Genomic DNA, 14,738 nt, shown 5'->3' with positions numbered 1-14,738 from the left:
CCTTTAATATTTTTGTGGGAGTGCTTCGGTGGTCATGGTTCCAGAAAGTAACGTCAATAACCTCCAGCAACTAACGAAATAAGAATCAGAAGATTGTTAGACAAAAAAATTTCTTTCAAAAATATTCGTTTTGGACTTGATGAGATGAAAACTTTTTTGAAGAAGACATGTTTATTAATAACGTAAACACTAGCCATAAGGCTATGTTTGGGTGTTAAAACCCATACAAATTATTGCATAAAATTTTGAAATTCATGAAACAAATAAACAATTAATAATAATACTGTCGTGATTATCGTGAATAATATTATACTATAATAATAATAATAATATAATACTTAAGTATCTAGTTCAGGTTAAATTGACAAAGAATGTTAAAAAATTGTAAATATAACATATCATTATGAACATTTTTGCATAGAGGGGATGGAATTTAAAGCACCATTTTGAAATGAGCAACCTCTTTTTATGCCGAGGGAAGAAATATTTTATTAGATATGTCATATTTATGTTAACCTTCAAAGAAAGCAGGAGAAAGATGGAAAAAATTGAAAAAAAGGACTGGATCAAGGGGCGTTATTTTTCTATCGTTCGGTTCTGGGGCAAATAAAGTAAAAATATGTTTTAAAAAGATTTTGATCCACACATCACCCAACAGTCTGGCGATGCATGAGTGGAAGAATTTTTCTATTTGTTTATTATTTAGTTAACCTAGAATTGCAAGTAAAACCTCGGTAACAACATAATTATTCTTACTAGCTAACCAAATATAATCAAATATTTATTTTGTTATTAACAGTAAAAAAAAAGTTTTCTTCATTGTCATTTTATTTCTTGTTTTGGCGTTAGGGGTGACTGCGTGACGTCATTTTGCTCCGCACTGAAGAAATATCTAATCTAATGGCTTCATACACCGCATAATCAACAAACATGAACGCCGTAATCAGTTTATTGCACAAAATAAATATTATACACCAGATTACAAAAATATCAAAAGTTCAAGTTCTAATTCTAGTCTTATAACTACAATAGTTACCCACATCATATATCATTAAAAAATCCAAGAAAAACCGATGTTTGAAATGTTATAGGAATTTAAAGAATATATGAAAACGTTACAAGCAGTTGCTTGAAATGTATAATTTATTTAAAAAATTCTAATTTACTCTTTGCTGCGCAAAATGCTCGACTGATCATTTTCTACGGTTATGCTGGCAATATTTGTTCGATTATTAATGATTTGATATGTGGCATAAGATTGTAAAAAGAATAGTAAACGACGCGTCTACTAAATCAACTAAAATTTGATTGTCTTGAATTTATATCTTTTAAGCGAGCACTAACAATTCCTCTTCAATTAAAAGTGAACCATCGTCTGTTAAAAAAAGTAGCGACACCTACCGAAATTTTGAAATCTAGGGCCCTTCCTTTATTATTTTTGTGGGAGAGCTTCGGCGGTCATGGTTCCAGAAAGTAACGTCAATAACCTCCAGCAACTAACGAAATAAAAAGTTTTCTTCATTGTCATTTTATTTCTTGTTTTGGCGTTAGGGGTTACTGCGTGACGTCATCGCTAGTAAATTCTCATTACTACCATAATGCTAGTTGGATTATATAAGCTTTTACTAAATTATGTAATTTTTACCTGTTTATCTGTTTATTTTCAATTGTTCAAAAGTTAGAGCTTCAGATTTTTCCCATAAATGGAATAACCCATTGCACACTAAATATCCTGTTGTCGTCAGTAAAACACTTATTAAGCAATATTCACGAAAACTAACAAAATTGTGGAGACTGAAATCGAAGTAAACACATAAACGAGTTAGGCATATTATGAATATTTTGAATTGATATATTCTGAGGGATCACCATGGTTGATGACTGATTTCACGTAAGTTAAAAAAAAATGCCATGGTTTTCTTTTGAATTATTTAGTTCTCTAAATTTTAGATCCGTAATAGTAAGTTTTAACTTAGAACAATTCGTAAAAATAACTGAAAATAGCTAAAACTCACTCGTTGAACTACAGTCCAGGGATCACAGAGCCTACCGATAAGGGGTTTATGAACCATTGTCACCCTCATTGTCATAGGGATCATTCTTTTAAAAACGTCAGGTTTTCGCTCCTTGTTTATTTACCTGTCTTTCTATAACTCGGCGAATGGGTGTTCGTAACAGTTTCGTGCTTGCGATTATCAACGCAAGCATAGAAACTTGTTGCTAGCGAAAATTTAACACAAATAAATGAAATAGTGTAGTGTAGTAAAGATTTTTTCTGAATCTCTTGTGTCTTTCCTTCGGAGTTACATTATCAAATTTTTATGTCTTTTCCTGACATCTCGAAGCGCTCCGACCTAAACAAAGACTTTTTCTGGTTGCAAGCTGGGATTTCAAATACGTAAAAATATAAATACATTCCAATAAAATAAAAATATATTCCAATTTCAATCGAATATAAGAACATACCTTCTACAGGGTGTTCTTTAAGGGGTCTGTCAATATTGCCAATATTAAGAAAAAAAATCAAAAGTTTCCAGGAACAAATCTATTTTTGTTATATTACCTAATTTGTGCATTAAAAGATCGTTCCATAACACCGTTTTTATGTCCAACATTGACGCCTGTTCGCGAATTATTTCGCATTTGTGCGCCGTTGATTTTTCAGGTAAAAGTCACTTCGTTCTCGATTAAAATAAATATAAAAGTGCTACATTCTGTAACACATAATTTTTAAAGTTACAGATCTAATTAGATGGCACGATGGCCAAATTACCATCCAAAAATGGTACACTAGCTATGTAACTAACCAAAATTAAATCAAATTTCAAGGAATTCTAAATGTTTTTCCAAATTTAAAAACTAATTTTAAACATATAAACGTTAAAATAAAAAAAGCTTAAAATCTATTTCAAAGAGTATAAATTCAAAATTTATAAATGCCGTAAATTTTCGAAACAATGTTTTTTTTTAATTTTGCTTATTACTTTTTTGCTTTATTTTAACTTAATTAAGTAGTTTTCTTCACATTCAGCAAAAATCCAGAAGCAAAAATAGCAGCGTTATTAATATTTTAAAATGAAAACCACCTATTTTTGATGGCCTTATATTTTGGAACCTTAAAAATGTCAAGTGAATTAATAACCGCTATTTGTCAAAAATGGCTAGGCTGACAATTGTTATTTAATCAGGTATTGTTTTTTTTATTTTATTTTTTTATTATTGAAAGATGATTTAATTAATAGAAGGTGCTCAAAACTCTAACAAGATTTTGGAAATACGTCGGAAACACGTTATTATTTGACTTAGAGGTGTAATTTATTCATTGCAATGCTAACTCACCTTTTGTTTTTTAGGATTTCGTTCAATTACATAAGGACATTTAGAATCGCTTTTTGGATAATATGAAACAAGATTCTTGCTTGAAAACTTTACCACCCTGTGACAGAATACACCACAAAGGGGCACCCTGTATAAATATAAACGTTTCCGTCAAACGCCGCTGTAAATGAAGATGGTTCAAGTTCACCAACATGATCGAAACAAATATTGCGCAGTCGCCTCATTGCACAAACGTAGAAAGTCGTGCCTGATGGTCACTTATCGAGTATACGCGACAATTAAGATGACGAATATCACAGCCCAATCGTTGCTGATTCTCGTTGATTATTCCGCGCTCATCGGCCATTAAAAGTGACGCGTTAACACTGCGAAGGTTTGCACGGAACACACATATATACACTTTGTGATGCGATTACTAAAAATTTGATAAAAATGTCACGTTAAAACGTCTCTCTGGCACTCAAATCGATCCAATCTCATTTCACTATCGTTCGTTCTCTATCGACGCTCTTCTCCTTATTTTCATTTCTCCGTTTGTGGCTGAGAATCCGTTTTCCTTCCCGTTCGCTTTGGAGTATCCGTTGGTTACTTTCGAATCCGGGTGATCGTAGAGGGCGGTTTGCGTGGTAAAACATACGCCGATGGGTAGTTTCGGGGCCGAGCCGTTTGATTTGCCGTTCTGAGTCCCCTAAAAATGCAAAATTTTTTCTATATTGAATAGAGTTTAGAAAGTTAGGGGTTTACAGTTGTTAGAGGAATAATTTTGCAAATTATTTTTGGAAAATCCGTATATTTTATATCTGAGTATTTGGGTATTCAAGGCGTTTCAAAAATACCAACCTACGCTCAGTTGGAGATTCCTAGTTCAAAAAGAGAAAATAAATTCATATGAACGTAAGTCGTACAATGAAGGTATTGATGATCATTTTCATCATTTTCTTTAGTATTAATTTTTTAAAATTAAGTTATCTGTCAATTTTTAAATAATTTAACAAATTGTATCAAGCCGATGCTTTTTAAATATCGAACACCATCGAACATTTGAAAACTTTCAGATCCAAGTTAATATGAACTTTTGGCAATTTTTAAATCATTAATTGAATAGTAGAAAAGTTGTATGTTTTGATGTACAATGTCCTGAAGCTACCAAAATTAGACTATCAGAGGTGGACTCTAAAATATTTAAGGAAAGATAAATTATTTGATTTTAATATTTCCTTTTTAGCCTATTTATTTCAAACATTACAAATAAACAAGTTATACAGAAGTTATAGTTGTAGTAGTTGTGCATTTTAAATGTGACACAATTATAAATATCACTATAAAGTAATAAACGTATTAAAGTGTTTTTTTTATGCACTTTAATAATTAATAATAAGCTAAGATTAAAAAATGCAAACAGTTCTCTTCAATCTCGAATTATTTCGATAGATTTTAACTCAATTTAACCAATTGAGAAAATTCCGATTTCAGATATTCAATTGTTTTCTCGAAAACGAATAACAGTGGACAAGAAGTACTAGTCATAATATTTGGTTAGCTTATTATGATATATCTATTTCATTTACATTTACAGATTAATGATTTAAAAGTTACCCATACAATTTTATTAATATTAATAATTAATAATTAATAATTTGTATACTTTCGAGCAGCCAAAGAAAAATATCAAACATTAATAACAAATGTTTAACAAAAATTATATTCATAATCAATAGCGCCACACGACAAATATCGTTAATTTTTTTTTTTTTCGGTATAGTTATGTAGGTTTTATCTTTAATTAACCCAGTTTTAAAACATGAATAATGGAAATTACCACCATGAGCCCCATTGCCGGCATGTAGACTACCAATATTAAACACTCGTATCTTAGAAAGTAACCACTTCCGGACCTACAATTATATGATTTGTTTCCCTTTGTTGTGGATTACGATTCCAGTCAAGCGTTGACGCATGAGTTTGAAACACCTTGTATATGATACCAAAACTTACTTCGACTTTTTCCTTCTTTCCCTTCTTAACGTACGTCTCTTTGTAGAAATTGGAGAAGAGGAAATAGAACATCACCGCGTGCATTCCGATCCACCAAACGAAAGCCCTCGGATAGTCACATTCAATGAACAGGAGCTGGAACGCGTGCAACATAACTAGCACAAACTGGATCTGAAACAATAATAATAGGAATAATTTCCGCAGATATTTACATTACTACGGGGTATTTGATTACAATTATAGTATCTGATCTTCCTTACCATTTGGATGGCGGTGAGGTACTTTTTCCACCATAGGTATTTCTGGTACTGGGGGCCCAACGCAGCGACTAGGTAATACGAATACATGATAATGTGAACGAAGGTGTTGAGGAATCCAAAAAAGGTAGAATGGCCGCCCGGCGTAAATTTGACCCCAAACCAAACGGACATGGGCATGATGCCGTGATGGATCACGTGCAAAGTCGTCACGTGGTCGAACTTCTTTCGGAGAACAAAGAAGAACTGGAAATTCAGAGAAAAACCACATTAAATATGGAATATTTTTAATTTTATTCATAATAATATGGCACATAAAATAGCGACTGGCCACCATCCAAGAAACATTCAAAGATGAGAACTTCTCAAATACTTTATTTCTATACAGTCTACATAAGTTTCTCTGTTGCTCAATTTGTCAGTAGTTTAAGTACTAGTTTTCTGTAGAATAATAACTTCGTCGATGACCCTGCACATCATTTTGCAAATGAATACCCCGTTTATTATTAAATACTGTGCTATTTATATTATAATAATGGGATTCAAAAAGTAAAGAAGAAAGAATTGACATGGATGATTATTCAAATAAATTTCTCTTTTACTTTTTACAAAAGATCCTCCTGCGTCGGTTTTTGTTGAGTCGAAATTGCTGACGTTTCACCAATCACGGCTTCTTCAGAGCTTGACTGAAACTGGCTCGTATTTTACTCTGTGCCTACATATATATTGTGTGAGGGGGGCGCTAATGGGGGGTATAAACAACGTCTCCCAAATTGGTGAAAGACAGATGATATGTGGTCAGTGATGTTTTAAATGTAAGAAAGGACCACAGTGACAAGTGTAGGATTGCTTTCGGCCTCATTGCTACTGGAAGGTTGTGGTGAAGTGTATTTTTTGATGGAACGCTTAATATCTTTAATGTGGAAATTATTAGAGAGAAGAGCAGGGGCAAGTTATTTTAATTCTGTTTTTAGTGACTCGGGCTAAGATAGTTTTACGGCTCTGTAAACAAGAGAGTTGATAACCGATGATTTTCGGGCCGGATGATGATGTGACCATGCATTAAGGTATCGGTCTGTGTGCGTAGGTTTTCTGTAAACACAATGACCCAATGATAGCTCTGATTTTCTATTGATAAGAATATCTAAGAATAGCAGGTTATTATTAGCTTCCAACTCAATAGTAAAACGTATGTTAGGGTGTATCGAGTTTAAATGTCTAAGAAAATCTACTAGGGTTTCTTGACCAGCAAAAACCGACACAGGAGGAATCCAGAAGTTTTTTAAAAAGTATTACAGTAGCCTGTGGAAGTTACTTTGAAAAATTAAATTTCTCTTTTCTTAGTTAAAATTTTTTCATCTTTGTATTTTAATCTGACCACACTGTATATAAAGGTCTGTTGATTAAAAAATCTTCAGGATTCCATTTTTATAATATCTTAAACTTCTGATGACCATTGCCAATTTTTTATAAATAAACCGAACTAGGACTACCTCATTTAGATATGCAAAATAATTGGATTTTGAAAGAAAGGTCTTTGCATTTCGAAAGCTTTATGATTTAGGTATGGGAACATGATATTATGAATTGCAAGTTCATTTAATTATTAAATCAAATTTGAAAATACAAGATTTTTCCACTTTTGCGTAAGACAGCAAAATAATAATTTTGTAAACACTCTGCTAATTGCAAAGTTATTTGTCTGTAGAGAACTATTACTTAGGATACAAGCAAATTGCAGCCGAAATTTCATCATTCTAAATATTACAATAACCCAGCAATAAAAATATAAATTTGGATTTGTTTCAGCCAAAAATGGAACAATACACAAGTTTTCCATACCAGCAGCAATACTGCGAGATAAAAATCAAATTTTCAGCAAATTGCACTGTTTCCCAGCTAATGTTTCATCATCCGTGAGAGACCTATATAACGTATACTAATAAAAAAGTTATAGAGTTGAAAAAGAATCCCACAGTAATGAGATATCCTGTATAAGTTAGACATTTTATTCAATTGGTTATGAATATTACTATTTATTGAATCTACTTATTAGTCCAAACCATTAAGTACTCATTTATTTTATGTAAATAATATGACTTTAGGTAATAAAATTGTTTCGACGAACTCATGTGTACGTTTTATGGCCTGTTCCAAGAATTTAATATTATATCAAAAAAATATGTACCGATTGTAAGACATGTGTAGGACTGAACTAACCAAAACTGGAGTGGACATGATATGAAAAACTAGATTAGTTAACGCTCATCTGAAGCATATTTATAGTGTCATTTTGGACTTCTGAAATCATTGTTTGTATTTTTAAGATTAGAAATATAGGTTTCATAGCATAAATTTAGCTTTATTTATAATTGCTACAAGCAACTTTTTTGATCTACCTTAAAAAAGTTGTATAAAAGTTTAAGCTTAAAGTTTTTATTATGCCATTATTATTAAAATTAAATTAAAATTGCACGCAATATTTTTTTGCCATATATAGTGTTGGGGCTGTCAAAATGTTTTAAATAACATCTCGCAATTGTAGGGCGTTATCTATCATTATTTCGTAATAATATTTTTTTTATAGTAAATTATTATGCGTCGGCGATGTCTACTTTACCTATAACCCTCTTCAAGTTATACCCGAATACCATACTTCCCAATAAAAATATCGACTCCATTTAGTTGTCAGTTATAATTTTAAAATTATTTCGATTAATTGACGGGTCAATTGACCCAAAAATAATTTGACCTGTTAATTTCACAATCCTAGGCATATATTAAAATTAGTCAAAAGGACATCGTTATGGCAGTTTTTGTAATTAAACGCCTTTGAACGCGAAACGTCTAAACGTCTTGGTTATTAAATAGGGTGTCTAAACTTCGAAGGAATGTTGGGTGTTTTGGGAAAACAGGCTATAGGAATTTGCAGCGATATTGACAGATGCAACACAGCAATGTTGCCATTCATATGATGAAGTAAAAGGCAACAATGGAACATCATAGGTCTACCTACACTCGAGATATTAAGCAATTAATTTAAAATTCTAATTAGCGCCGTATATTTGCATATTGAGAAGAATGGAATTTTGAATACAGTTAAAAACTATATGTACGAAATTTGTGTTAAAAGGTCAATTTTTTCAACATTTCGAAAACTTTACAGGGCAATTTTGTACAAGGTACAGGACGAATTATTTAAAAATTCAAAGTTCGCGCTACTGTTCAATATAAGCGGCAACACTGCGACGCTACTACCCAACCGACTAACCGATTAACCAAAACGCAAGAATTTACCATAAGAAAGTTGGTATTGGGCCGTGAAGAACTAAACGCTCTGTAATACAATAACTTGAGAAACTACAGAGAAACTTTCGTATTTCCATTTGTTTGAAACTTTTATCATCGCTCAGTAGTTAAAGGAACCACCCTGTACCTACTCATCGATTTTGCGCGGTGTTCACTGACTAAAACTACACCTTTCTCAAGACCTAAAGAATGTCCACGACCGCACGCACCAATAACCCCGTGTAGCAAGTTGAATTGTTATTTGGAAAATTTTAAATTGCCTGCAATTTTTTACCTCGCTCATTAACTGTTTTTTGTTTGGCTTATTACTCGGGATTATTGCGGTAGAATTCATTCTTACATTTCGGCAACGCAATGCTTAATGATAAGTTGCTCCCAATGAGCGTTTGTTAATGTAACCATTATCTTCCGTCATTTAAAAAAAAATTAAACATTAATGGGTCGAGTTTAATCCAAGCGCGGGATCAGTCCCACTTCTGATAGATTTGAAGCATTCTTACTATACTTTAAACCTTACGAATAATAAAGCAAAAATATGTGCTATCTGAAGCAGCCATGGTTACAAAAAAAGAAGACTTTAAAGATTTAAAGATAACATAAAATGACAAAGATAATGTTTTAAATTATCCAATCTCTAATCACTACTGATAAAATTGAACTTAAACCAGTCATGTTTTAAAAAATATTAAAAAAGGAAAAAATAAACTGCAAGTAACTATTATACCTAAGTTTTCTAGTGAACTGGACTGAAATTTATTTTACAGGTGATAAACGGAGCGACTAACTTGATAGTATTATAAAATTAAGAAATTAGTAGATCCATCTACAAAAGTAATAAATTAAAGCCAAAGAATCTTTCGATGATATTGTACTACTAATCAATAAAAAACAAAAACTGCAAAAAAAAAGGAAGTTAAAGCTAAAAAAGACAAACAATATTATAAAAAAAATAATTTAGTTAATTTAGCTTCACGTAAATTGGAGCAAAGAAAATTATGAATAAGAAATATTATAAAAATGTAAAAACATTCAAAAAACTATATGGGAATTTGTGGATAATAAATTTTTCAAAAAAAGCACGAGCAAAACTTATAAAATAGGTAAAATAAAAGATGCACAAAATGGTGAATTTATTGTAGGTCAAAATTACGCGCCCAATTATGCGAATCATTATTTTTGGATTAAGGAAGTAGTTGGCGGAAAAAACCGAATAGAAAAAACTTTCCATTACTGCACACTTCCAAAGCATAGCATGTTTTTGGAACCGACTAACGTTGATGAATACGCATACTTGAAATAAAAAATAAGGACATTGATGGAATGCATGGTGTAACTAATGAAAAACTGAGTGAACACATTGAGTTTTTGAGAGTTCTAAAATATCTTTTAGTAAGCTTTTCTAAAGTGCTCTTAAGTTTGTAGGAGCAGTACCTATTTTTAAAGCACGAGATAAAGTTAATCCAGGCAATTAGAGGCCGATATTACTGCTCGCTAACTTGGCTAAGGTTTTCGAAGAATTAATGCATTCTAAAGTTGAAACGGTTATTTCTCTAAACTTGTTATAGAGCTATATAAAAAGCAAAAAACAATTGCTAACGAAATTAAAAGTATAGTAATATTTCTCGACAAATCTTGGAATAGTTTGCAAAATAAACCACAATTGTTATAGAAAAAATAAAGGAGTTTTAGACGCAAATGTACTTTCACTAACTATTGACAAAACCGTATGCTTCACCTTTTGTAATTATTCTAATGGTATTCCATCATTGATTGAGAATGTGTAACTAAATATAATTAATACAGCAAAAAAGTAAAAATATAACGTACTTGCAAGCTTTTGCAAAATTGTCTCAAGCACTAATCTTGTAACAGTGATGGTATTTGTTATAGCTGTGCTAGGTAGGACATAATAGCATAGGGTGCTGTATGTAAAATACATTTAAATAAACTACAAGAAAATAACACACTTGGGAGCTTAAATTAACACTACAGAAATTTGCAGCGCAAATATATGAAATTTAGCAATAACGAAACATATAACATTTTACCACTGCCCAAAGTAGAAAATATAATTGGTTGAAGGTTGAAGAATATGACATAAAATTTAATAAACTACGAAATAAGTTTTAATAATAATAAATCATTTAAGTATAACTACATTAAAAGTGAGCACTAAAAAAAGTGCACAAAACGGTAGTGAGAGACGTTCATGTAAAAGATGATCTGTACATAGAGCTTGCTTTACTGCAAGTTTGTGTGGACAAAAAGAAAAAGATAAGGATGGGAAAAATAAATGAATATATATGAACTGTACGTTGTTAGGTTAGGTTAGTTGATAAGCATTTTTTCTTATATTCTATCTTATTTTTATATTATTATCAAGTTTTTATTCCAGACAGATGGTTTCTATTTCTATAGCGTAATTGTAGTCGACGTAGTCTACATTTTTGTATCTGGTTAAAGAAAATAAGTCGCTCAGGTTTTGGGAAACAAAGTAGGCGAATCCAAATGATTTAAGTCGCGACATTCAGTGGCCACTTGAGCTTGATATTTTTATTAACACAGTGGTGTTGGAATATTATTCATATATGGCGCATTTTTCTCGTTTAATTTTCTTATTTATCTTTTTCTTTAAATTGATTTTCATTATAAAGTCAAACTTAACTCAGAATAAAGAGTGGGATTGTGCTTTGAATCTTTTTCGTTTTTTGTAAATATATAGTTGCTTTTTTAAATCAATAATAAACTCAACACTAACAAGGATAATAAATCGTAAGCTGGCAATTATTTGAGATTTTTTGTATAGATATCTATTTATAACACTTGTTTTTCTCACAGTGAAAGTTCTGTACGGATCGTTAAAGTTAAACTGTAACTAGATGTTTTGAAACCCGTATCGAATATTTTCATTCTGTTTCATATTGATTTACGCAGGTGAGATGTATTTTTTGACGTTCATATAAATCTAAAATTAATATACGGTATAATTATTTTCTTAAAAACGTTATTTGATACTTTTTATCCGAAAAATAAAAAGCCGTGGCCTTATTAAATATTGTATTTATAAGATCGATAACTTTCCAGCATTAAAATGGCTAGGAGTATTTTCTTATTACGGAATTTTACGCCATTGCATTTTCTAGCACTTTGCGAATCAGTTGACTGAAAGCTTATTAAATAGGCGCAAGCTAATCATAACAGACCTTTGGACGTATAATCCAATGAAGTTTTTTTTCTAAATTTTATTCATTTTGGAATATTCACTGACGTTTGGTGTTTTTTAAATGGGAAAAGAAATTAATTTGCCTTTTTATAAACTTCTCAAAAATAGGTTGCAGTATAGGTTTGTCTTAATAAGCACCGACAAAAGTCCAAAGCGCTTAATAACACATTGTTGTGACATTGGTATATTTGTTATTTCGTCGGAAAATTAAATCTTTAAAAATATATATTATTATTGAATGTGTTGGTTTATATTAGGTAATCAAAGTATTGAATTGTAGACTTTGTAAATATTTAGTTGGCTTTTTAGCATAGTTTAATATAATTGTTTATTTTTTATCTGAATATCCAAGAAGATTCTTCTACCCGATCTCAGATTATTTATCAAACCTTGCATCATACAATAATATACAGGATAATTCAATGATAAATCAATACTCAATACCAATTTGGTATTATTGGTAATTAACCAAATGATTAAATGGCGCAGTGTTTAATAAATAAAATATGTTTTATAATAATCAAAATATATTGGAACCTATTTTGAACGCGAAGTTTCAAAATTGTGGTTTTTTGTGATTATTTATTACAACAGACAATATATTTTTGACAAATTTCGTTTAAAAAACCAAACATTGATGAGTAAAAAGCCCTGCTAAGATTAGTTTTCAGCCATTTGATAAATTGCAAATGCAATATTTTTAATATTATCCTCTAGTTCAGAATTAAAGCGGTTATGACAATTTTTTGAGGCATCTTTGGCTACACAAAAAGTTGCACCATGCGTCCTCTATCTCCATGAATTCCTGTGAAAATTGGTCATCCTGTAACTAATTAATCGATGTGCTATTTGGCAGTTTCGTTTACGTCGTTTATTTGGCACAGAGCAGTTAGGAATTTGTATTATTAGTTAAATGTTTCCCAAACCTTATAATTGTGCAATCAAGAAAAGGAAATAAGAACAATCCTACAAAAAAAAAGGCCAGAGGTGTGAAATTGAAGTAGATTTATTTAAAATAGTATAATTTGTTGCCAATCGACCCTTGTAACAGGGTTAATTTTGTCCTGTTGACCTAACTTTTTTTTATTTTTCCGCGATCTTTTAAAAATTTACGATTCTACTTAGTTTATTGTCAACTTACCGTGTCGAGAAATTCGGTAAACTTGGAAAAGTAGTACCACCAACATCCTCGTGCCATCTAGAAAGAGATTTTTTTTATTATTTTAAGAAAGTATCGTGAACTTTATACATTTTATCGCCCCTTAAATAAGTGAGAAATTCCATTCCCAAAATACTGATTAATATAAATGTAATCGGCACTAACATAAACGCAGGTTTCAATATGTCTCAGATTTTATAAAAATCAATAAACGTTTCTATCAAGACTGGAGATCATGAAATTAATTTAAAATAATTATGAACCAAAATAATTGCAAATTAAAAATGAGAATCGGAAACGCTTGTGACGTCAGTACTGTTCTCAATTTGCGGCTGTGTTCTGTTGATAAACATCCCGTCGTAGATTATGGTGCAGCGGTTGTGCAAATACTTCGAGAAATAATTCAGACTAAGGTAATGGTTGGTGTAAAGTCAAAATTTATTGCAGAAGAAAATAGTTTTCTGCAGTATGAAGAAGTTTACATTATACAAACTGGACACATTTAAGTACTCAGATAAGGACGGCAAATAGGAATATTTTAGTAGTAATCACTGAAACTGAAAACAATGATTGATGGATACATAACAATGTTATCTACAATCCTACTGTCTAATTTTGAACCTGCAGAACCCAGCAAATAGCGGTAAACTAGTCAGGCAAATCACTGGATTTGCCTGAATGTACTGACATCCAAGTAAAGCAGTTCAGATAGAACCAAAAAGAGTGCAAATATATAGATGGATAGATATAAATGCATAATAGTGATAGCAGCGAATTGGTAGAAGTGTTATGACTGAGAAACAACAACTTCTGCAAACCTTTTATGAATCCTTCGGAATTATTCAAATAAGTTATACTAAACTTGTTTTATTGCTAGTTCAGAACCTAGGGACAGAGACAATGAAGCTTGGGACGCAAAGTAGGAAATTGTTATCTAAATAAAAGAATTTATGCTGCAATTATTAATTCCTACAGAAAGGAAAACATTACGCATAGGAAAATGTTTGGCCGCTGGGGAGGCGGTGATATGACGCCAAAAATCTCGATAAAGAATACTTTTGCTGGTGGAGTTTAAATTATATTAGTGGAAGAAGACTTTGAATTTCATTTATATAAGTCTACTTTTCGAGACACAGAGTTTCAATCTAAAATTATCAAATATGTCACAAAATATACGTAGGTACGAAAAAACTAAAGACAGTAAAGTGTATCAAGTTCTGAAAAATTCTCGTGCCACACGATTGTTTAAATGTTCAATGTTTTAAAAGTGTTGTAATTTTTCTACGACTACAAATTATGTTTAATCCATCAACTTTATAAATGGTATTTAAGTACTCACCCTCATTGCCAGAGGTGAGGTAGAATAGTCCACTGGCTGGCATTTGTAGCTATAGTGGTTAAGCCATCCAGCGACAGACGCCTGCAAATATGGAAACATTATTATGTGCCATGTGTA

At 31.4% G+C, this 14,738-nt stretch overlaps 1 protein-coding gene across 1 annotated transcript in view; it reads right to left on the bottom strand.

Annotated features, from left to right (window-relative positions):
• Positions 1-933: 933 nt before the first annotated feature.
• The window catches only part of LOC132703223 (elongation of very long chain fatty acids protein 7-like), a 54,838-nt gene continuing 41,033 nt past the window's right edge, over positions 934-14,738 (bottom strand). Inside the window, exons 4-8 of the mRNA XM_060672349.1 lie at positions 14,622-14,702; positions 13,265-13,321; positions 5,595-5,837; positions 5,335-5,505; positions 934-4,027 (exon numbers count right to left, since the gene is read on the bottom strand). Coding sequence (XP_060528332.1) covers positions 3,824-4,027; positions 5,335-5,505; positions 5,595-5,837; positions 13,265-13,321; positions 14,622-14,702 — 756 coding nt within the window. The 3' untranslated portion in view covers positions 934-3,823. The remainder of the gene's footprint in view (positions 4,028-5,334; positions 5,506-5,594; positions 5,838-13,264; positions 13,322-14,621; positions 14,703-14,738) is intronic.

The sequence above is a fragment of the Cylas formicarius genome, unplaced genomic scaffold, assembly GCF_029955315.1.
Source record: "Cylas formicarius isolate icCylForm1 unplaced genomic scaffold, icCylForm1.1 PGA_scaffold_6__28_contigs__length_40554024, whole genome shotgun sequence".
Lineage (NCBI taxonomy): Eukaryota > Metazoa > Arthropoda > Insecta > Coleoptera > Brentidae > Cylas > Cylas formicarius.
Note: the sequence above shows the minus strand (reverse complement) of the source record. Positions and strands in the feature narration are given on the sequence as shown.